Consider the following 23,921-nt stretch of genomic DNA (forward strand, 5'->3'; position numbering starts at 1 on the left):
TCGCTAAAGTGGAGAAGCTGCATCTAATATTTGGTGCAGCGTGATTTTTTTTTTTTTAAAAGTTTTTTTTGTTTTCATTGTTTTTTAATTGACAATTTCAAGGTAAGCTTTCTAAATACAAAACACCAAGTGCTAAAATAATCAGCTAAAAGGATAACTTTTCAACAAGGTTATTGTGTCCGTGTACAAATCGTACAGTTTTAACTGTAGTCTCGATACAGCCGTCTATCACAACAACACAGCGGAGGCCGTCGGGCCAGTCAGTTTGTTCACTCTCGCACTGGGGGGCGACAGATACTTCAGTGGCTCCTACAAAATGCATATTAAGTAGGCTCAACTCACATGATCCAGTCCTCAAAATTCCTGGTTTGCGGAGGTTTGGGTTATTTCACCTTTATATTGTTCATATTTGGTTCAGTTCTCAAGTTCCATAAACTTGCTAACCTTGTGCACTAGTCAGTATCATGTGAGACGGTCTGCCGACCACTTCGCCCACCTACCTACAGTAAGCACCAAAGGGTTGATAAAGTCCATTGAAGAAGAAATAGAACAAAAAAAACAAATAAAAGGAAAACAAAATCAGTGTCCCGTCCTCCCAGCCTGACATCAGTCCGTTAGCCCACTTTTTGTCCTCTTGCCCTGCTTCCCTCCACCGGAGGGGACGGCGATGCCGTTGCAGGTTCCCGCCGATGCCAGGATCTGGTCCGGCTGCTCCTCCTCCGCCTCCGGCAGCTCCTGCTGCATCTGTCGGAGTTGGGCCATCGCACGGTCGATGGTGGCCGTGCTCACCAGGTTGAAGTCGTGCATGCTGACGAGGTGCAGGAGGAAGTTGCGGCAGAGGTTGCGTCGGATGATGTGAGCACCGCGATTGTCCACGAAAAGCATGATGGACTGATTCATCTGGTTGTCTGCTATGAAGCTGGAGGGGGGGAAATAATGTCTGTTTCATCAGATAGAAAAAAAAAAAAAGTTTCACATAGACGCAGCATTCAACCAAACTAAACACATCTGTGATATACTACACAAGATGTCTGCCTCCACTTCAGATACGGTCTCAACAAATCAATGCTGTGCCTGCAGTTTCTTCTCTTTCTAGCCTTTATACCAGAGAGTCTCACTAGAGTGACGAGTGTGATTAGGTGGCTAAACAATTACATTTCCCTTGGTGGCATATGAGCTGTGGCATTACTCTAATGCAGCGGTGCCACATGTAACTCAAACGTTTGGACGTCAACATGATGGAATGGCGGCTGCTTCTCAGACTGGGTGGGAGAAGCAGCCGCCATTCCATCATGTTGCCTCCACCTCCAGAAACGGCGAGGACTACGTTGAGTCCAAAGACACAAAGTGACAACCTGCAAGGCCCTTTAAAATCTGATTATTGTTGTAGAACTCTTCAGGGACGATGTTTAAGATACCTTACTGCACAATATCAGGTACACGTGTGATATTTGATCATTTTGTCCAGCACCGCGTTTTGATTAAAGTGGCCATATTATGCAAAATTCACTTTCTAATGGTTTTCCAATAGTAATATGTGTCCCCATACCTGGGGATGAGGCGCCCGCCGTAAGTGGAAAAATTTCTTTCATCTCTCTCACTCGCTCGTTCCACTTCTTGGTGGTGGAGCGCGCCAATGAGCGAATCAGAAACCGGACCCTGAGCTACGTCATAGGGGTAATAGCGAGCGTTGACCAATGATATGGATTTGGGGGCAATAAAGTTTGAATGCAACCTTTTTGACACAAGAGATCTATGTGAAATTGTTGAAAAACTGTATAATACGAGACCTTTAATAGAAACACTAGGTGGGGTTGTTTTGTTGTTTATTTTGTGTTTTTCTCCCTCCATTACAGGCACATCTGCAGTTTCAGAAGCAGAACAATTGGTTGATCGAGTTGTTTTCAGTAATTGTTTATGTGCTTCTCTCTTCCACCCAGTGGCCATCAGGGATGAAATACTTAAAACTTGTCAGTTTCTTAAGTGAGAAAATCACAGAATTTTGTGATCTAATCTTGAAGAAACACACTTTTATATGTAAATTCTTCCAAGTCTCAGGGTATGGAAACATGATTTATCTCAGTCCAGCGTTTTGCAATGTGTATATTGCATCTGTTGATGTCAAGATAAATTTGTGATATATTGTGTGTCTTGTATTGTGATTATTTTATGTTTCTTAAACTAATTGACAAGCTTTTCCATATTCAGAAACTTCCTTACTCAAGACACTATATTTTGGTACACATTGGCGTCACAACAACTCTTGAACCACTTGTTTTTTAAACAGGTCAGTGCAAACGCGTTTTTCACATAAAGTCAAAACTTCTTGTCGTTTTTGAATGCTACCATTAAAAACTCTCGCACACTATAGATTTAATGTGTTGATACCTTTCTGATATTTGAGATCATTAAGACAATCAATTGGTTAGAGACTCACTCAATATGTTTATTACAGTAATTAACTTGTGCTCCATTAAGCAGGTCTTGTTTCGGGGTCGAAGCTTTTAATATTTTTGTAGATCAGACAGAATGTTTCTTATTACTTGTCCTTACACCCATTATACTTTTCATGTGTATATTTCCCACATTTTTTTACCCCTAAAAAAAAAAAAAAGAAAAAAAGAAAGAAAAGGAGGGAACATGCTGAGAACTTGCACATGTGCTATAATAGTGGTTCCCAACCTTTCTGTCCTCAGGCTGTGATCCACATCTGGGATCTCTTATTAGACAAAACATTACGGTGTCAAGTCAAACACAAACCATTCTCAACATACTAAAGCCAAACTATGAGCGTTTTTCCAGGTCTGCTCTAGATTGCAGAATATGTCATATTGTGGTTTTGGTTGACATTTCAATCTGATTTTCACGACTATGAAGCTGGAAAAGGATGAGAAGCTTGGATGATCTCTTGACATCAGAGGATCAAGACACCAGGTTGCAAAGCAATCTTAAAAGATTAACGCGCCATCAGTGCGAACAGACCTACCTTAGTATTGTATAAGACAACAGCTGTGTCCGCATTTTAACACCAGGCTTCAAGAAGTGAGTCAAACTACTTCAACCTCAAACCTTTGTGGTCTTTTAACAAAATAGCTGTTTGACTTTCATTTCTCTCCTGCGTGTCAACAATTTACTCCCGGACACTTCATCAAGATATCGTCCTTCCTCATTCACCTTGATAGGCGTTTTTGTTTTCAAATTAAGTGGAAAACAGCAAGCAATACAACACTGAAGCTGCATTTCTCAGTTTTCACCCAACTGATGGTTAAACGTTTTATCTCTTTCAATACCAAAAACAACTCAAGATCTGCTTTCCTCATAGTTCAGCAAGACCACATTGCAATGCTCCAACTCCTGTTATTTGCTCATTTCTGATGAATCAAACATACCCGTGCTTCATGACGTGCAGGTTCCAGAGCTTCATCACCTCCTTCTCTCCCTCGTTAACGTCCGTGAACTCATCCAGTTGCTGCAAGTTCCAAAAAATTTGAAATTCATCAAGATTCCTGTGCACATAGCAAATGCATTGATGCAGAAATTTGCTAAACTGTGAACAAACTAGAATGGATTTTGAGGGCAGGAATGATTTTAGCAGTGTACACAGAGGTGATGAGTGAGAGAATCAATATTAAAGTGACAATAGGTGAGAAAAAAAGTTGTCCATCGATGTAAGTGCAAGCTCCAACACTTAAATGTGAGCCAGCAAGAGCTCCTTTAAGTTATTAAAGGCAAACAGAGCCAAAACAAAGAAGTTCTCTTTGGTGACACAACATTGATATCTTGATTCTACAGCTTGTTATCTATTTCACTCCCTTCCTTTGAAGTTATTCACAAATACCATTGTGGATGGTCATTTTGAACACTGTTGTTACTTGCTTCAGTACATCATGCTGCGACCCCACTGAAAATAAGACATCTCAAGGGGTTTATTCTAGGAAATTAATTTTAACAGTAAAACACTGTAGATGGAAGTCGTGGTTTTGGTCCAGACCAAAGTACCGCTGAAACTTTCCCCCCCCTTCACTATTGATTCATGAGTTCACGTATTCATCAAATAAACTTAAACAGTCAGAAAGCTAAAAGAAATCAGTGACAACTCAGGGCACAGGGGATTTAGGCTGCAATATCACTCAAAATGTGTGAAACGTTACATTATAAAATTACAAGTACACTCTAATACAAGCTTACTCAACCAATTAAATAATCCAGATGACTTTTTTTAAAGCGCAAAGTTTTTCTGGACCTTTGAGAGCGAGAGCAAGTGAGATTAATTAAAAGAAAACGGCTTCTCACTGTGGCAGTTTTCTCTCGGAGCCACTCGGGATCCCTCTCGTCCTCGCTGTCTATGTCCATCTCCTGGGGCCGCAGGGGCATGCAGCTGTCACTGTGGAAGTAGAGGCGGTTGTGTCCGCTGACGTAGGTCCTCTGCTGCTCCAGCTCTCCGTCCTCAGACTCCAGAAACTCAGACAGACTCGGTTTGGTCCTCTTGGGCCTATCAAAATCAAAGAAAGAGCTCATCATACAGGCCAAATATTCAATTATTACTAGAAGACTGGTTAGATGTCACGGATACAAACCCCCCCCAAAAAAAGGGGAAACCTCAAAGAAACGGACTTAGGTTCAACATATTTTTCAACAGTTATAGTCTCCCCCGGGTCAAGAATTTCTGTAATGGTCTGCACGTTTGTGGGAAAAAAATGCTGTGAGCCGTTTGGTCACGTTCACACTGCAGGGAAATGAGACTCAATTCAGATTTATTTACTCACAAATGACAATATGCGACCTGTTTTGTGGCTGTCTGAAAGCTACAATTCAGATTTTGCCACACCAGACCCAGGCCTCCATCGTATGTGGAAGCAATTCTAATATTTTTCAACATTCACCTGCCTCGTCATTGACATGTGACTGATGTCACGGATAAGCGCCGGACGAAGCGTCTCCGCCATATTGTTAAAAGCTGTGCTCTCTTTTTCACCTCATTCTTTCCCTCAACCACTTCAAAATGGGATCTGCGTGCGCTGACCGGTGTTGCCAGATATGGCGGGTATCTCCCAATTGGGGCATCAAATTCTCTTACCTTTTAACTTTATTTCATGCATTTATGAGCTGAGATTTGGGCTGGTTTTTATTGAGGTATGTTGGTTTTACATTGTTTGGGCTGAAAACAGTGAGTCACATTTGGCAACCCTGGTGCTGACCGGCGTGGCATCCATATTTACTTCTGTAAACAGCGTAGTCAGCGTGACTTCACGCCGCCCTCTGCGCATGCACTCTGGGGCCAAAAACGTTTGGTCCGATCTCGTTAATACAGCAGTCTGACAGGGGTCACATTTAAAACGTAATGTGAATGATCACGCAAAAAAAAAGGAATTGCGCATCAAGACCTGTAAATGTGAACATAGCCTTTGTCACATGTTTACCTGCAAACCAGTATGTGAGTGACGGCAGTCCTCTTGACCGGACCGTTGCGGCTGAATGCGAAGCCTGGCTGGCTGTGGATGTCCTGAGGGTTTCCAACGTACGAGCCATCGTAGCACTCATTGATAGACACGTCTATCCTGGCTCCTTTGGGGTGAGGCTGCAGATAAGACAGAAAAAAAAAAAAAAGGCATGCTAAGACAAAGTCTGAAAGAACTTGAATCTAGTAGAAAAAGGACCCGATAGTAGTTCTGCTCTCTGGACAGTTGGAGCAAAGTGTCATGTTAACAATCCAGCCTACAGGATAAAAGAATCAATGCACTGAGGAGACAAGCTTGTCTGACATTTCCCCTTCTCGTTTACTCTTTTTTTTTTTTTTTACCCTGAATCTCCTCTGAAGTTTAAATATTCAACACATCTCTTTATGCAGCATGTCTCAGAAGGCCTGAAGCACCACAATCTCTGAAATATATAGTCTTTCTCCAAAATATGATGAAAAATCCCCAGAGTGGACTTTTGTTTGTTGAGAAAGACAAAAACTTAACATCTCTTGAACCTCTTAAGGACTACCCATTTTGAATTTTCTGTAATTATACATATATAAAAAAATAATCACGATTTTGTGCCAAACATTGTTGCAACAAAGAAATAATCCACTGAACACAAGTTTTACTTTCAGTTTTATATAGTGATGTGCTATGGTTTACTCAGCAGCTATTCTGAAATGGTTTTTTTTTTCTGAAAGCCTGACAGTATAAGGCATCTGAATCACTGCCATTCACCTACTTTATTATTAGAAATCTTCAATCTGGCCTAACCACTGAGCCTACATCTCTGCTGATTTTTACACAATGTAGTCTGTAAGTACTTAAAAAAAAAAAAAGATAGGGAAATGGAGGCTCAGCTTCAGAAACACTACTGAAAGCTGCCCTGTGGGTGTCGTCTAGCTCTGTGTGAGAGTATAATGAGCAGTAACAATTATATTTCTTAACATCTGCACAGAAGCCACTTCAGATGCAACCTTCCTACAATGCCTTCAATCAGAGCAAACCACAACCCCGCCACCCCGATGATTAAGTCTCAAGCATGGCTTTCAGCTCCACAACCTGCTTGTTAAAACCTTTTTTTTTTGGGTTGTTTTTTTTGCGCTGCCTGTTAAAGTCACACCAAGTCGAGAGCAGAAGTTTCCCCTAAAAAGAGCTGCACAATGAAATATGGACAACCGTGCAACCACGGACATGCTTGTGCCTAAATTCAGGAAAACTACAGCAAATATAAAAGACAAAGCAACACAATAGATGAAATCAACACCACACACACACACACAAAACTTTACAGATTGTCAAGCAGACCTTTTAACATTACTTAAGCTATCCTTTTTATTTTGTGTAGAGCCATGTCAAAGCATTTCCTCCAGGGTTGAATAAAGTACTTGTGATTCTGAAAACCGCCCACTGCTTCTGTTTTGCATGCTCCTGATTTTGTAAATTTTGTCAAAGGAGGCATGTCATCAAAGTTGGACTTCATTGTAATTTTTAAATCCTTTTTGAATGGTGACGAAACTACTGAAAAATGCTGTAGTTTTTATGTCAGGCCTGTAGTTCAAGGTAGCACCTTTATAAAAATATACTGAACAGAGGAAAACTTGAAGGATACATATGAAACACTCAAGATGACAGAGCATTAGCAGAAAATGTTTAAGTCAGAACAAGCTCAGGAGCTCCTGCAGCTTCAACACCACTGGAATCTACCACTGCAGTGTTGCTGGATGGCAGCGTAGGTGCATGCAGGCTCAGTGGGGCTACGATGTGAAATGTTCTCGCATGTAAAGACAAAAAGTTGCATCCACTCTGGGACCTGGCTTGACAAAATGAGTTAAATGCCAGATTTGTGTAGCTGGAACATCTATTCAATAAAAGATGTATGGAGATACAACAAAATCAGTGTCTACAAAGCTAAGAAAACAGCCCTTTGCTTGGTTTAGCTTGCTGCTGTATTACATTAGAGGACTTGAGAAAGCAATGGCATGATGTCTGGAGGCGTTTCATGAAGCCTCCTGACGACCATAACCAAACTTGATGCCACGCTGATCTTAACCAGTCAGTAGGCGTGGAGGTCAGTACGCCATCCACACGGGCAAATAAACACACATTCAGTCTCTTACCACATAGTTGAAGATGAAGCGGGAGTGGGAGAGTTTGAGGTGTTTGAGCAGGCTGTAGAGTTTGCTGCAGTTCAGAGTGCACCAGGGACAGTGTAGGTCATCTCTCGCCTCCGTCTGCTGCCGCGTGTTATTGTTATACAGGAACTGAACAAAATCAAGACCAGAGAATTACCGGGACGTAACGCAGAGAGGGTCAACCCAATACTGACGGAAATGAATGACTTAACAGGATAACATAATGACACAGTTCACTGTCACGTTTTGATGCCCGACAGTCAAACAAGGTGACGATTGAAGATGGGGCTCAAAATGTGACAGTAATCATAAAAGATACAAAAAAATATATATATACTACAAAGGCTTTGTTTGCTTTACAGCAACCTCACCAAAAGATTCTCGATCAGTTTTCCGGGATCAGATTATTTCCTTACTGTTGTGTGGTGTACCTGATAAAATATACGTAGCTTCTGTCGCGGCTCACATGGGACCTGCTCTTTCCTCGTTTGAATGTCTGTGCTCACTGACTCTTTCACTGCTGTCAGGAACAGATGGAAAAGTTAATTCTTGGTGAGTCAGCAAATGACAACTTGAGTGGATTTTAAACATTCAACGGGTATTTGAAAGACAAAATAAAGACAAACAGTAACATTGACAAACAAAAGAAAAAAACCAAACAAATTGCAAACAACATATCAAACATCAGCACAAGACTGTTGATAAAGCCCCTTTCAGACATGGCAGCCCCGACATGGTCAATTCTTGAGTTACTTGGTAAGATTCATGCCATCGAAACGCAGGTCGATTCAACGTGTCTGCACCGACACAAACACATTAACCGACACAAGAGCCTCTTCTATATTTAGTTAAGGTGAATTTCCTTTTTCTGTAACTCATCTTTGTTATCCTCTGTGTGCTGCTCCTCTTCTATTAAGCTGCTGGAACTCAAATTTGCCTGACGGAGTCATCCCAAGGGATTAATAAAGCAAAGTCTAAAGTCATCTACACATTGTGTTTTAAGACTTGTCGCTGAATTATTCATACCACGAGTGCAGGTAAGAGTCTTGACCTGAACATCTCAGATGTTTCTTCTGTAGTTTTACATACAGTGTAATCATCCTATTCCTGGCACACACCTGACCGCTCGCGTCGTTCTCATGCCTGCGCCACCTCACTGCAGTTCAAAGCGTCAGGGAATACGGCATTTTGAAGCCCTTGAGCGGCTCGCCAATAACATCCAGCAGGTTATGATCACCAAGCTACCATTCCCCGTGAACACCCCACTGAATCAGGCATGTTCCTCTTGATTCTGTGGCTCCCTCCATGCTGCAGTTAGTGAGAACTCAGGAGCTGAATAAATGGTCAGCCAAACTTTTTAATCGCATGCGTGTCTGTACTTTTGTGGATTGAAGCGCATGTCTGAAAGGGACTCAACAGTGATGAGTCACACGGTGCCTTTTGGCCAGATTCAGTCATAAATAGACCTTCCCAAACCAACGTCACAGTGGGAGCAAAATCCAGACGCACTCAGCTTTGCTCAGACAATCTGCTTATGAAGTGTATCATTGCTCGATCTAAAACACCTTCACAGGACTACAAAAAAAAAATAATAATAATCAGGTGCCCCCCTCCCACCCACTCCTTCCTCATCTGTCGGTGTTTTCTGCCTCCTGCTTTTAGATGCAATCCAACGTATAATTGTTTAGAAATCATATAAAACATTTTACAAGACATCAGTGAAAACCAGCCACATCAAACACATTCCTAGATCAATCATCTTAATACCGATGCTGCCCTGCTTTGTCCAGGAACTTACTCATGAGGGCAGTTCGGTGGTTGCTGGTCCTGGTCTCCATGTGACTGCAGCTGTCTGAGTTGCGTGTGGCAAGAGGTTTAGCCACAGGAGCTGTGGACTTTCCACTTGCATCACCTGTCCAACGCAGTGTGAACTGCAGTGTGGGTCCCTGAGAAAAAGTCTCAAAAGGTGGCAGTCTCTGCAGGGATATCACACAGGACAGGGGGAACGATGTATCATTTCCAAAAAAAAAAACCCAACCAGATTACAGATCGTCTGTAGTAGAAAAGTTTTTTTTTTTTTTTTTTTAATCACTTGTCTTCAATTAATGACTAGTTTTATTGACTATATAAACACTCTACAATGATCAAAATGCTCATTCTTGAAACTATAACACTGTGAGATTACGAAGATACTAATCCCATACATCAGATTTATGCGGCAAATGATTCAATTCAACTATTTATATAGTGTCAAATACAACACAGTCATTTCCATCATAGAGAGAGCATGACACCCCACAAAAGTGAACCCGTTTGTGTGATTAAAAAAATATATAAATAAATAAGCCAAGCAGAAAAATAAATAAATAAAATGGATCAGTGTTGTTCTGGTTCCTGGAAAAGCCTCCAGAGTGAAACTTAAAAATATGCCTAAACCATCTTGGTACTTTCCACAAAATGTTTCTTTATGAAAACTATAAATATACAAGTGTGGAAACACTGGAGCTTTAAATAAAACTAAGGTACAACATTTGGTTATTTCACGAGTTCCTACAAGTGAACTAAATTGACGAATCTTCAGCTGACATGTTTCTGTGGCCCGCCTACCTTTCCATCAAGAATGGTTTCCCACGTGGCTCGCTTCTTGCTTACTGGGCTGTCCTCCATGCCTTGCATTGACACCTCGTACTCCCCGTCCAAAAGCTGCAGTCTCCTACAATGAACAGCTCGAGTTATTCTGTGTAGAATGGCAATTTAACTAATGCTATTGCAAAAACCTACCTATTCTTATCAAAGACGGTCATCTGTGCAACGTATGTCTCTGTGGTCTCTCCTTCCTCCCTGTGGGATGAACTTCTCTTTTTTCTAGTCGGAGTCTCTATTACATCTTCGAATAAAGACACAATTTCAAAGCACAAGAGTGAGACTCAACATTTTTACACGATTTACAAAGCGCTGCCTCTCCAAATGACGAATCATTCATCAGTACAATATAGAAAATACAACTTCAATGTGGCTGCCCTACCAATGTTCTCATTGGCCTCTCCATTGACCAGACCGTTTGTTTCTCTCCTGCCTGTACGTGACACCCTGAACAGAAGCGAGTACGACTTCACCATGTGGCTGTTGCTGGGCTCAAACTCGTTGCTGGAGACCAGTAAGGAAGGGTAGGAGCCCGTCTTGGTTTGGTTACTGTCAGGATTCAAAGGCACCTGCTTTTTACCTGTAGGCACTTGCTTTATGGGACAACTGACATCCTGCGAAATAAGAAATGGACACAAAAAAAATGATTTCGATGAAGTACTAATGGGTGGCGACTGGCGAGGGCTTGATTCAACAATAATTTACTTTACCTTGCGTTTTTTATGGCAGACTTTGACAAGTAGCACCTCTAAAGACACGGAATTCTGTTCATTTTCTGAATTTTGAGATGGCTTTTCTGCATGGAAACACATAAAAACGTCTCATTATCACCCTTTACTGTCTACCATGGCATGAAAGTCACATTTTCCATCAGAGCAGGGAAGATTTAATTTGATGTCGTCAATAAAGACATGATTATGATGGTGTTCGTTGTGACTCAGATGTGTATCTGATCCCATTTTATGACCAATTAATGCAAAAAAAACCCAAGAAATCAACACTGTGCTGCATATATTCGTTGCATCACAAATATCACTAGCTGCGGTTTCATAGACCTAAAGTAATCCAATTAAAGCTCCATCCAATTAAAATTGCATCACATAAACATATGATTTGATTCGCTTTATCTGATGAAAATAAAAAGACTGGAATGCATGAGGTAGTGTCACCCCGTTTGTGACCTGATCAGCATCCATATGAACTACACATCATACTGCGTCGGAGCACAACAGGGGGTCTATGCAGGATGCAACACTGTTTTTAAACATATACATAACGAATTAAATACGTGAAAGGCTCACTGGATGTAGTGTTTACTATTGTGACTTGTTTAACAAATTCTATGCAAACTAAGAGTCTGGAAATAATAAATCATTTTAATTTGAAAATTTAAAGCTGGATGTGGGGTCACAGCGTGCTCGGATGAATGCACTGACAGAATCTGGTGATATTCTTCACAGCAATTTTAAAAAAATAAAAATAAAAATCAATCAATGTAAGATTATTAAAATATGACCATGCAGCTGGTGTTTTGTTTCTCATCACAGCAGTTTCATCAGTACAAATATTTAAAATGATAGGAGCTGGTTTTTCTTGTGGGAAAACACAACACCGTCAGCGTTTGACTACAAAGTAAACCAATTTTTCTCTGCAACTTCTCACTGAAATAAAGTATGTGTGCTTACCGTCCTTATGGAAGAACCCAGTGAAAGTTAACTGTAAATGTGAAGACAAGCTGAAATGAAAAAAAGAAAAAGGCGCCGGTGAAACGACTGTCAGTGGACAGTAATAAAAGTTATAATGAAAATAAAGCTGCACCACCAAGAATCATAAATCGTGTCTGTAAGATATGATTTCATTAACGATTTAATGAAAAAAAGCAGAGGTGGCAACTTTTGTATGGCCGGGTTACCTCGGAGAATCCTGCTCTCCTTTCATTTTTTCCACTGTCTGCAACATGTCGTCCACTTTGAACGCTTTCCTGGAAAAATGGTTTGAAGGTCATGGGTTAAAATCATTTCACAAAGGCCGGCAGGTACGAATCGACTTCTAAGACATAATATAAAGTTTCAGTCATCCTGCATACCTTTTGGCGTGTGTTCTACCATTTCTGTGAGACATGAAGGTGAGCGTCCTGTGCAAAAATATTGGCTAAAACAGAAGTGAAAACATTAGTCACTGATCTTATGTGACCTGCCAGGTAAATGATAAGAACATTGAAAGTCTTTCACTTACTGCAATCAAGTTCCTTGTGCGCAGAAATCTGTATATCTGAGTTGGTTCTAGACACCAAAGAAGTTCAAAATTTAGACATGATCACAGAATACATGAACAACATCTCATAAGTGAAATAACAGAATATTCTTCAACAAAAATGTTGAGTGCCAAGTAAAATAATGCTGGACAGAAATATATTGATTGACATTATAAGACAAATATGAGCACATAACTACGTTTTCAGCCTGAATTATCTTAACCCAACCTTCTGCTTAAGAGCAGCCTTTATTCAACAAATAAAAATCTTAACAGTGAATTGTTTCGCCACGGCTGCACATTTTTTTTGTGGTTTGACCGATCTCTGTTGTCACCGCTTTGTCACACCTTGCAGAGATCAAGACATATCTAGGCTTTGCTTTCTTGGCTGCCATTTTTCACAAACTCACATCTAAAGGCAAAATGCCCCTCTGATTAGAATAACTTGCAACAATGAAGTTTGTTTTTGATACAAGCATGGTTGTATCCTGGTTAGTTTTTTCTGTTGAGTTATGATTGCGGTTATGCCATATTTAAGATTCTTAACACCTTAGTAATACAATTAAATAATTATTTTAGCTGTGAAATAACTAATCAATGCTATTTTGCATGTTTACACTATACAGTCCTTTTTTATCGATGTAAGTCATGTTTTATAAATCAAATTGCTGCAGTTTTATACCTATTCGTCCATCATCCTGTTAATCTGGGGGCATGTGGATCGAGGTCTTGTGTTCACATTAACACATTTACAAATAAGTCCTGTTGACATGGCTACGGTCAGATAGACAAAACACCCACGAACTAATTAAAATAAGCATAAAACGTGTTTTTGCCCGGTGTTAATGTTAAACACTGTTTAACTGGAGACGCACACACACATTTAGTAATCATAGGGGAAAGACCAAAAATCAGACATTGACGGCAAAATAAGAAACAATCAGATGAAGCGGTGTGCCCGTTTGAAGCGTGGAGGAGTTAGTAAACACTGAAAGGTTTGAGTCTAAAGTAACGAGCGGAGCAGTCTCACTTTCAAAGGCCTGCAGGAACAGCTCATGGTCGGCCTGGATCTGCTCCATCTTCGGCTTCTTCACAGAGTTCATCATTGCTGGTGAGGCTGGGTACACGGCGCCGTTAGCTTTGCAACTCGCCCCACTCATAGTATGACCTGAGTTCTACGAGTGAGACAGAAAGATTAAGGGGAAATCAATTATCAGAGAAGTGGCTGGCAGTCCAACAAGTTAGCTTAGCCGGGGTTAGCAGGGGAGCTACCTCGCTCAACTAACAGCACAATGCGATCGCTCGCTTTGTATTACAAGGCGAGGGCGACTCAGCTCGTTAGAAGTGATGTTATTAAAAGTCCAACAATCGGAGGCGGATTAGATTGCACCCACCCTGGCTGATGGCATTAATTAGTTGGCCTCGCTGCCTGTAGCACAGCCTGGCAGACTCAACAGAAGCCCATGAAGAGGAGGCGACGAGACGGCCGCTAGTTAGCTAGCGCTGCTAGCATGGCTCACTTGGAAACAAACCTCCGCGCACCTGAAAGTCCCCCCGCATTCACCCGTCACAAATATCTCCCGATACCGCAGCCGGTTTGAGTATTTTTGCCCCAATTCTTGATTATCAATGTGTGATTTATTGTCGATGTGGTTGCCTTCAATTTGTACTGAACAACAGAGCAGTGGACAGTTGTCAGCCAATAGGAGAGCGGCTCAGAGAATCCGGCGCTCTCATTGGCGGCTGGCTTCCGTAGATGACATGCTACCCGCTCTCGCTTTCTTCGATTTTGCGGGAAATCGAGTATATCAGCATACATATCAAGACGGTCCCACAGCCACAGGTTTCCCCCTCTCTGGAGGATTTACAGCTGGACAAACTGTCCTGCGTGCCGCAAACAACCTCCATTTCACCGTGTGAATGACAGGATGTGAAAGACAACCAACAACAAATCTCCATGTTCTGTGAGGAACTCACGCTGAGCAGAGATAAACAGTAATGGGTGACCCTTCTGTAATCTGTAAAATGTAATTAGTGTTATTTATGCTGAGATATACAACAAAATAAGAAACAAAACTATAAAGTAAAAAAATCAAACAGGAATAAAAAGGATTAATAATCACTTAATCTATCCATAATCTCAGGAAAGGTGTGAATACACATGGAAACAATGTCTACAAGATTATATATAGTCTTCAGAAGGTAATTAAAGTCGGCTTCTGGTATTATACAGTTTTACTGCATGAAAATATTAATAATAGTTGTTCAAGAGAAGTGTAGTTGCTGTTTTTTCAGGAATTTTGGAAAGGTTTTCTATCTGCCCATTATGCATTGTTGCAAATAAGATTTCAAGCTAAAACAATCACGTCTACAAACATGAATTATTAATCTCATTACCAATATGAAACAATTTGTCAGCATGGCACACAAACAAAGAAAGAGGAAAATTTGCATTCTCTGATGAAAGTGGACAACAAATGAGTGTGCAAAACAAGACTGCACACACAATAGAATAGAATAGAATACATCTTCACTTCATCTACGTCTTTATCCTGTTGCGGATTAGCCAATACCAGCTAACTATGGGCGAGGGCAGTGTACACCCAGGACAGGTCACCAGTCCATCATAGGGATAGACAACCACACAGTACATTCACACCTTTCACACACACATTCAATTTAGGGTCACTAATCAAGACTGTGGGAGGAACCTGGAACAACCAGAAGAAACCCAAACACACACACGGGGAGAACATGCAAACTCCACACAGAAAGGCCCGGCCAGTATTTGTACCCATAACATTCTCACTGTGATGCGAGAGAACTAACACTGCTGCACCGCCACCTTTCAAAGACAAACATTCAGTATATAGTAAAAAATAAATAAATAAAAAAGCAAAAACAAGCAGATTAAAGTAAATACACAAAAATAAAGGAGGAAATATATGTTTTGATTTTAAACAATAATCTTAGGTTTCTGTGTAATGATTCAGTAGTTTTAAAACTTTGTTCGTCAATAGTTTGATTAAATTTATGCTGAACATTACAGACCGGCGCTTTTTCAAATGGCAATGACGTATTTCCGGATCCGTGTGACGTTCCCGGAAACTTGTTCACAACTTACCCCACATGTGTTGCAGGGACCCGGATTCCGACTCTGGCGATTGTTCGGGGCAAACCAGGTTAAAACTCGTCCAGGTGATTATTACTTCGTAGTTACCGGATCAGAGGCAGCGGCGACCTCACCGGAAAGATGGCGGAGATCGTTCAGCAGCGTATCGAGGACCGGATCCCGGAGCTGGAGCAGCTGGAGAGAGTGGGGCTGTTTACCCAGAGAGAAGTCAAGTAAGAATAAATCCACAGACTGTCCCACCAAACAGGCAACTCATGACATATTTGTGTTTTTTTTCTGACACGAGAAATACTCGTGTCATACTTTCAAAACTGGCACTCAACTTCTCCTTTTAGAAAGGATCACCAAAGAGTCGTCCAGTCTCTTCATGGAGGCCACAAAGGTTTAAAACATTTTGTTTTTTCACCATGAAACAGGTGGTGTGTACTGTTACTAAACTGATATATTCCTGCATGATTGAAACCTCATCAGGTAATGCCAGTATGAGCCCTATGTCAAATATGGGGGCTCTGCGAACTTGGCGAAGCAGTTCATTAATTTCACCAATAGCTGTGAGACTGATCTGAGGGCTGAAAGGCATCCTGCGTGGAAGTAAAAGGATGGCATCTCAGCATTTTCCAGATTATGTAGTCCTTTTTACTCCATCCTATGAGTGACTCCCATCCTGCACAGGAAAAGATTGCAGATAAAACCAAAGCAAATGCTGAGCTCATCAGCACCTCTGTCTGACCCCACGTTTCGTTCACAGCATCATGGAATTTTCTCTTCAGGTAAAAAATCGACACCAGGTGAAAGACTTAAGGGATCTCGGTTTGAGTGGTGCTCACCAAGCAAAGTTCTGTTGACTGGTTGGTTCATGTTGCCTCAGTCGTCTATGCTCATGAATTTTAGGCCATTCCCAAAATAACGAGATCATGACTTTGAGATGAGTTTTCTTCATAAGGGTGGCGGACTTCACTTTTGTGAGACAGTGAGAAGCATGACCACATGGAGAGAAGTCAAAACAGAGCCATGCCTCCAAGTTTGGTGGGGCTAATTGTTGTGGGCATGGCATCTGATAAAGGTGAACCATGCCTACCTCCTGTTGGAGTTGTATCAGACACACCCAGCCAACTGGGATAATGCTCTGGGGATGTTGCTGGACACACTGAGGAGCATATACCTCGCATTGTTGTTGCAAGTGCTTGGGCCTGGACATGAGACTAGTAATTACTGAGACAGGTTTTCATACTGGTTGCAACACAGTCCAATCTAACTGGCGTGTCACAAGTTAACAAAAATGACTGCAAATAAGTAATAAAGCACAAATAAGGCATTAATAGTCGGGGCCATGGAACCACACACTCACAAGCATTTACTTGTTTTTTTCTCCATAATCAACAGTTACAACAAATACAGCAATTACATCCAAGCCCATAAGGAGAAAGTTTTAATTGTCACAACCCTGAAATATGTTATTATGAGACAGGTGGTTATACCGGTGATAACAGCTCGCTCCAGTTTAACTGGGAAAAAACAACATGTTCTATTTGTAAATGAACGCATCCACCTAATCCGCATGTGTGCTGACTTGGGGGATCAGGGATGCTTTTCTGGAGCAACAGGAATAATGTAGACATTTCATGTTCTCTACTAATTTGTGGTGATAAATATGACTATTTTGCAGACTCTTTTTATGTAACCGTGAAGGTCAAGCTGATTTAAAACCAGACATTTCAGCAGTCTGCTTCGTGTAATGACACTTGAATCCACCAAATACTCACTATTTACATGAAGTCTTTAAAAATAAATAATGAAACCGTTTGTCTGAGTTGAACTGGACTTTCAAAGTACATGTGAATGCGTGAGCATGATTGAAATCAACACACCCATTTAATGTGATTGAGAGTCAATCTACTCCTGCAAATGATGGACGAGGTGTTTTATGCCAAAGCTCCAAACCAAATCTTGAACACAGTGAAACAAAAAGGTAAAAAAAGGGCTCAAACAGAAGGAGCCACTTTACTGCCAGCTGTACATATAATGAAAACTGGTGGTTTGTTTTTGGAAGGATACCGAGACACAATTCACGTTGTCTCGGCTCGTTGCCAGCTGTTGTTGTGGTCTGCGGCATCGTGGGACAAATCTTAAATGCCCAAAAACGGACAAGCTGCAAGAGTGCGTATCACCACCTACCTGTTATCGCAGAAGTGACTGACTTCATGACTTGAAGAATAAATCGATCTCACTCTTGCCCATGTGCACAGCGACAAAGACAAGAGTTAATCCACGAAAGGCTTAGCATAGCCACAACCAGGTGGAGCCTGAATAAGCTGCAGATGTAAACATACTGAATGAACTCCCACCTCTTCCAGCCCGTATTGTCCTCCTCTAGTCCCGACCCCTCTGAGTCTGAACCTGAGAAACTGTCAAGGTCCAGCCAGGGTTTGAGTTACAGACACACGGCGCTATTTGGTTTGTCAACTAAAGGACCACAAACACACACAAACATTGAGGTGATGCACATTTAATTAAGAAATGTCTGTAGAAAGCAACAAAACAGTGTCAAACAGACTCAAAAATGCCAGAGAGAGAGAGAGAGAGAGAGAGAGGGGCGATACAAAGTAGATGCAAATGTACACAAATCATGCTGCCAAATGAAAATGTACGTACCGGTACTACACACGACACAGAAGAACTACAAAGTGAACAAAAGGGTCTGTCAAAGTAGATGCAAAACAACAACTACATGTTTAAACATGATATTCGTTTGTATTCAGCTTGTCGCTCTCTCTCACTAGCCCTCTCCCCTCTAAATATTTGAGGGCGTGAGAGTACACTTGTGTTAAGCATTGGAAAGGGTTAGAAGTCAGTCAGATGATTTGCCATATTGTTTTTTTTATCATTTCTAACAATTCACAATATATCGTCCTTTCATTACTAATGTAAACATTAGTTATGGCCATCACACACAACTTTTACATGAAGTAAATATGGTGATAGTAATGAGGGAAAATATCTGAGAAAGTTATTTTGTTCTCTCTAAATGGCAATTGTTGTTTTTGTGTGTGTGTGTGTGTGTGTGTGTGTGTGTGTGTGTGTGTGTGTGTGTGTGTGTGTGTGTGTGTGTGTGTGTGTGTGTGTGTGTGTGTGTGTGTGTGTGTGTGTGTGTGTGTGTGTGTGTGTGTGTGTACTAAATGCAGATATTATTCTTTGCTTCCTTGTTATTATATTCTGAGATTGGCATTCGGACATGTCACTCTTTTGTGTTTAATGAAACAAGTATATGAAGCAAACTGAGTTGGACAGGATAACAGGATAATCTTTCTCTTTATTTTTAGATCCATCATCAAGAGAGCCACTGCTCTGGAGTACAAGCTCCACAGACTGATTGTTAACAAAGAGGACTTCATTGCATACATCCAGGTAAAAAGATCTTACAGTCAGATGTGTTCACTCTGAATGTATTTAAAGCACTCACCCTTAAATTGTGTTTTACTGCAGTATGAAATCAACATTTTGGAGCTGATAAAGAAAAGACGAGTGGTAAGATGTCACATTGCATCACGTTTCATTTACTTCAGTTTGCATCCAAGTGTTGGTACCTAAATCCTGTCAAGGGGTAAACTGTACTTGCTGCCATGCATGTGAACATGTGTGTGTGACTGTGTTTAACTTCTCATTTGCAGCATGTCCACTACCAGTTCAAACGGGAAGAGATTGAGTTTCCAATCATCCACAGGATAAACAGCATCTTCCGAAGGGCGACCAAGAAGTGGAAGGTACCGTGGAGACAGCATTTATGAAGCTATATTGTTGTGTACTGACAGTGCTTCACTGAAACATCTGCACAATAAACCCATCTGTTTGTACTGCTTTTGTTTTGTCAGTTGTCACAGGATTCACTTCACATCGCAAAGATTTATTTATTTAAAGTTTAGCTGTGGATCTCAAATACATTTCAGCGTCTAAGACGGACTCGCAGGGATGCTTCCATACAATTTCCTCATGCAAAAATGAGACCCGAATTGATAAGAATTGCTTCAGACATGTTTTTTAAATCCACACTAAAGATACTCAGTGCAGTACTGCAAATAGTAGTGCAAAAAAATGCCAATGGAAACATATTAAAGGTACTCACCTACAAGTGAACACTACTGACTTTGAAATACACTGTGTGCAGAATTATTAGGCGAGCGAGTTTTTATTTCAAAAAGACACTTTCTCTAATTATTCCGCACACAGTGTAATTTGCATTGGACAAATAAAGAACTCTTAAACATGTAACTAACTCTGCCATACATTAAAGTAACACTCAGAGGACCAATAACTCGCGTGCAAAACATTGAACACGCCATTCAAAGTATTTCTTAGGGTGCGTTTACACAGTTTAGTGCAGATCAAAACATAATTGAGCCACAATAGTTGGTCGAAATACTTAAAGTTTAAATGATAATTATTTTTGCAGCAGAAAAAGATGTTTTGCTATCAATGCACCTAATGAGTCTATGAATGAGTGAGGAGTCGCGTGTTTTCTCTTCTCACAGGATGATGTGCAGCTTTGGTTCTCGCATGTGGCTTTTTGCAAGAGATGGGTATGTAAAGATCATATGATCAGCATCGCCGTAGACCTGTCGGGCATTAACACTTTTCAGTTTGAGCGTTTAAGTTCATCTTTGGTTTCTCATCAGGGCACCAAAGCGCAGCTAAGTAAAGTGTTCTCAGCCATGCTCGCTATCCATCCCGACAAACCAGGTACAGACATTTAGCATTCTATAAGTTTTCTGCTGTTGTTTAGTGGCCAATACACATGATGATGGTTGTGATGTTGTCTTCACTTTTCTTTGGTAGCTTTTTGGATCATGGCTGCCAAGTGTGAGCTGGAGGACAGAAATTCTTCTGAGGGTGCCAGACACCTGTTTCTGAGAGCTCTGCGTTTTCACCCAAACAACAAGAAAGTCTACCAGGAGGTGAAATATTGATTTATGCTGTGATGTCTGCTTAAATTCAATGGGGAAAAAAGAAAAAGAAAGATGGTGTCATTCTATTGACCTCCAATGGCTCCGTTTCAGTACTTTCGTATGGAACTGCTGCATAGCGAGAAACTGAGGCTGCAGAAAGCAGAGCTGGAGAAAGCGGAGATAGACCTGGTGAGTGTTGGATGAACTGAGCACAAACATGCAATCTGACAATACTCACGTGTGCAGATTGTCTTCAGTGCCTTAACACGGGCTCCTTGCACAACGCAGGGGGAAAACGAGTTCGCCGCAGAGGTCCTGAGCGGTAAACTGGCCGAGGTCGTGTACCGAGACGCGACAGGGAAAATCAAAGGTATGTTTTTCGGATTTATTTGCATGAAACAAAAAAGACAGAAGGATCTAAACTGAGTTAGACTGAGTTAACCTGCTTTATATTTTACATCTATTACTGCAAATATTTGATCCCTTCCAAAAAAAAAATCTCCACCTGAGCAAAGAGGCAGAGATGAGAAATACAATCAAAACCCGTGTGAATATTACTTGTGATATTTACCAGACCACTGACAAGGATGGTAATGAAATATTCATTTAATCCAGGCCCCACAGAGGGGGTTTTTCCTCCAAAAAGAACCAGGTGCTCGTTCAGCTGCTAAGCTGGCGCCAAATCGTTCCTGGGCCAGAGCGGGATCTGACACAGCATCAGCTGGGGGCAAAGTTATCGCTACCCACGAGGCATAATAGACGCTGTACCAACATTTTGAAACCTACAGCGAACATCGCCAAAGCAAGATGGACGTGAAAAAACAACAATGGAGCGACGAGGAGACGCAATGTTTTTATGCACAGCCTTCGTATTCCTCATCCTTTTCCAGCAGTTTAAATGACTTTCGGCACACTGCTGCCTCTCAAAGGTTTTCCACACAAGTGCTTGGGGCTACGTATACAGTGACGCACGACATTTTAAGAGTGACGCAATGACGTGGCTCTCACTCGGCTCCTTTCACAACGGAACAACAACCGGTTTTTTGGAGGCACATTTAAGAACTGGCAATAGCGCCCGCCCTGAACTAGCACCTGGTTCTTTTTGGTGGAAAAGCCCCTAGAGAGGGAGTCAAGCATCAACGTACAGTAGAGACAATACATACGGGAAGGTATTGCTCTTTATTTGCATTTAATATCCTGTCATTGGTGGAGGATTCATGTATCTATGGTCCACAGTGCATTAGGTGTGATAAATTAGAATTGTATATGAGGAAACTTTTCACTTCAGTCCTGCATTTTTGTTGATTTACTTCATTGCTTTTGATCATTCCTCCTTAGTTTTTGGGTTTCTCCGCCTCTGACTCCTCGCCTGTTGCCACCACATCTGACAAAATGTTGAATTCATGATTGAAATCGGCCTGCATTAACAGATATTTCAATTTGAAATATACAGTTCTCTTTGCCTGGCTTGATCTATTTTCACAGCTTGACGTGACGACATGCAACAAGTCTCATTTTAGTTGATGGAGTGCAGCAGTGAACCACTTGTGGTGGAAACACAAAGCTTCTCTAAAAATGGCTGTGAATCACTCCAGACCTCCTCTTGTGAAAAGCTGAGCATTTGCCTGCACCTGTGGTAGCGTGTGCTCGGTTAAAGAAACAAACAACATTTGACTTAAACATAATTTCTGGTAATTAATAGCTGATATGTTATAGTCTGTGACTCACATTGTGAATAACTCACTTCTGTCCCAAATCTTATTCATCCCACAGAGGCAGAGTTTGTCATCGCTCTTCTGAACACAGCAGCCATCTTTGACTTCACCAAAGAACTCCAAGACATGATTCTGCAAGAGTGAGACTCAAATTTATTCAGAAGACTTACCTACACTCACGTTGTCCCACAGCCACTCTGAGTGGCTTCATGTCTGAGCCGTAGCGTCCTTCTTCCTCGTTGCTTCCAGCTTGCTGACGAACTACACGGACGACAGCTTGACGTGGGATTTCATGGCGAGGAGAGAGCTGGAGGCTCCTGGAGCAGGGGAGGAGCTTCACACTGCCAAAGGCCGCGCATCAGACATCAACCGCAGGGAGGAGCGGTGCTGCCAGGTCTATGAGGAGGGAGTCAAGAGCCTCAACACAGGTACGAGCCAATTATAACCACAATGTGTTTTGTGATCACATGATCTGCATCACTGAGGGACATTTAACTTTTATGAGCAGGAAAACATGTTAAAAAAAAATTTATTTAAAAAAGTAACTACAGTCAAAAGTGAGCTACCTCATTCAAATATCGATAACATGAAGGGCAAGTCTACATTTAAACGATGGAAAAACAAACTTTGAATCCACACAGCTCTCCTCCACAAAGCAGCCACCCTTACACAAAAGATCATCTTTAAAATGTTGCTCTCTTTCATCTTTTCTCTCGTGTTGACAGGTGTAACTGACATCTATAGTTACATCACGTCTGTGAACACATTCTCTGCTTGTGGGTCACACACTGGAGTCTGATCATTTCAGTTACGACACGAACAACCACAAAAATCAGATGAAAATCATTGAAATGTCAGAATTGAGACCTGCAGAGTGAATGTAGACTTCAACATTATAGCCAACATTTACTTTTGCACCAGTTTGAGGGCCCGCGGTTGTTGAATCGGTCCACCCAATGAAAGACTATTATCACTAGAGAGCAGACCAGGAGATGCTCTCACCAAGTAGTTCAGCCATCAATGTTTGACCCATACCAAGTTTGCTCACGTCCTTTACCACTTGGCCACTTTTCCTGCTATGAAAACACTGACTTTTGGGACACAATGTTTGTTCACTTGCTGCCTAATGCACGCTATAGCTGATTGTATATTACGGTGATGAAAATGACACAATATATGTCCTCCCTTGCAAGACAGGATTACATTATAATAACTTTTTTTTATATATATATTGTGATGGATTTAGTATTTGTTTAGCAAAAAAAGTATCGGGTTATAGAATAACATGACATATTGACATATAGAAAATAAAATATTTCACATCATAACCTGATTGTTAATTATAATGATTTAAAATGTATTTCTATAATTAAAGAATGAAATATGGTAATTTTTTTACAACCTGACAAGTTAAAACGACACAGCTTTGCTTCTCCTGTAATAATTCACTATTTGTCTTTTTCTAAACGTGCGTGAAGCACCAGCAGCGATTCACTGGATCTCTGTCATGGTGTCAAAATGGCTCATTGAACTTAATCTGAGAGAGAAGAAAAAAAGTCATAAGAATCTGTATCGGGGAAGTAAAGGCCCGCGTTGGTAAGCAGTGTTAAACTCATTTTAGTGCAATTTAGTCTCAGAAT

The 23,921-nt window shown here is 41.1% G+C and overlaps 2 protein-coding genes across 6 annotated transcripts in view; one reads left to right on the plus strand and one right to left on the minus strand.

Moving 5' to 3' along the window:
* suz12b (SUZ12 polycomb repressive complex 2 subunit b) lies at positions 1–14,179 on the minus strand. 4 transcript variants are annotated; one of them, XM_080463856.1, is made up of 17 exons: positions 13,888–14,179; positions 13,524–13,668; positions 12,476–12,522; positions 12,327–12,391; positions 12,153–12,221; positions 11,926–11,975; positions 10,951–11,036; positions 10,623–10,854; positions 10,379–10,484; positions 10,205–10,310; positions 9,396–9,573; positions 8,029–8,114; positions 7,583–7,726; positions 5,421–5,578; positions 4,294–4,492; positions 3,390–3,469; positions 1–919 (listed from the first exon to the last, which is right to left on the minus strand). In XM_080463856.1, the coding sequence occupies exons 1-17, from the start codon at positions 13,900–13,902 to the stop codon at positions 607–609; spliced, it is 2,079 nt and encodes a 692-aa protein (XP_080319982.1). In that variant the 5' UTR covers positions 13,903–14,179; the 3' UTR covers positions 1–606. The 4 variants fall into 4 exon arrangements, with proteins under 4 accessions (XP_080319982.1, XP_080319980.1, XP_080319981.1 ...); XM_080463854.1 differs by having other exon boundaries at positions 1–940; XM_080463855.1 differs by having other exon boundaries at positions 8,029–8,117.
* The window catches only part of utp6 (UTP6 small subunit processome component), an 18,128-nt gene continuing 7,690 nt past the window's right edge, over positions 13,484–23,921 (plus strand). Inside the window, exons 1-12 of one of the 2 annotated variants that reach the window (XM_080463858.1) lie at positions 13,484–13,604; positions 15,634–15,838; positions 18,947–19,031; positions 19,110–19,151; positions 19,295–19,387; positions 20,153–20,200; positions 20,297–20,360; positions 20,457–20,575; positions 20,678–20,755; positions 20,855–20,936; positions 22,340–22,421; positions 22,531–22,709. In XM_080463858.1, the coding sequence (XP_080319984.1) occupies positions 15,747–15,838; positions 18,947–19,031; positions 19,110–19,151; positions 19,295–19,387; positions 20,153–20,200; positions 20,297–20,360; positions 20,457–20,575; positions 20,678–20,755; positions 20,855–20,936; positions 22,340–22,421; positions 22,531–22,709 (964 nt within the window). In that variant the 5' untranslated portion in view covers positions 13,484–13,604; positions 15,634–15,746. Of the gene's footprint in view, positions 13,605–15,583; positions 15,839–18,946; positions 19,032–19,109; positions 19,152–19,294; positions 19,388–20,152; positions 20,201–20,296; positions 20,361–20,456; positions 20,576–20,677; positions 20,756–20,854; positions 20,937–22,339; positions 22,422–22,530; positions 22,710–23,921 lie in introns of those variants that run through there. The other variant, XM_080463857.1, reaches the window with a different exon arrangement.

Source organism: Lipophrys pholis, assembly GCF_963383615.2.
Source record: "Lipophrys pholis genome assembly, chromosome: 5".
NCBI classification, from domain to species: Eukaryota; Metazoa; Chordata; class Actinopteri; order Blenniiformes; family Blenniidae; genus Lipophrys; species Lipophrys pholis.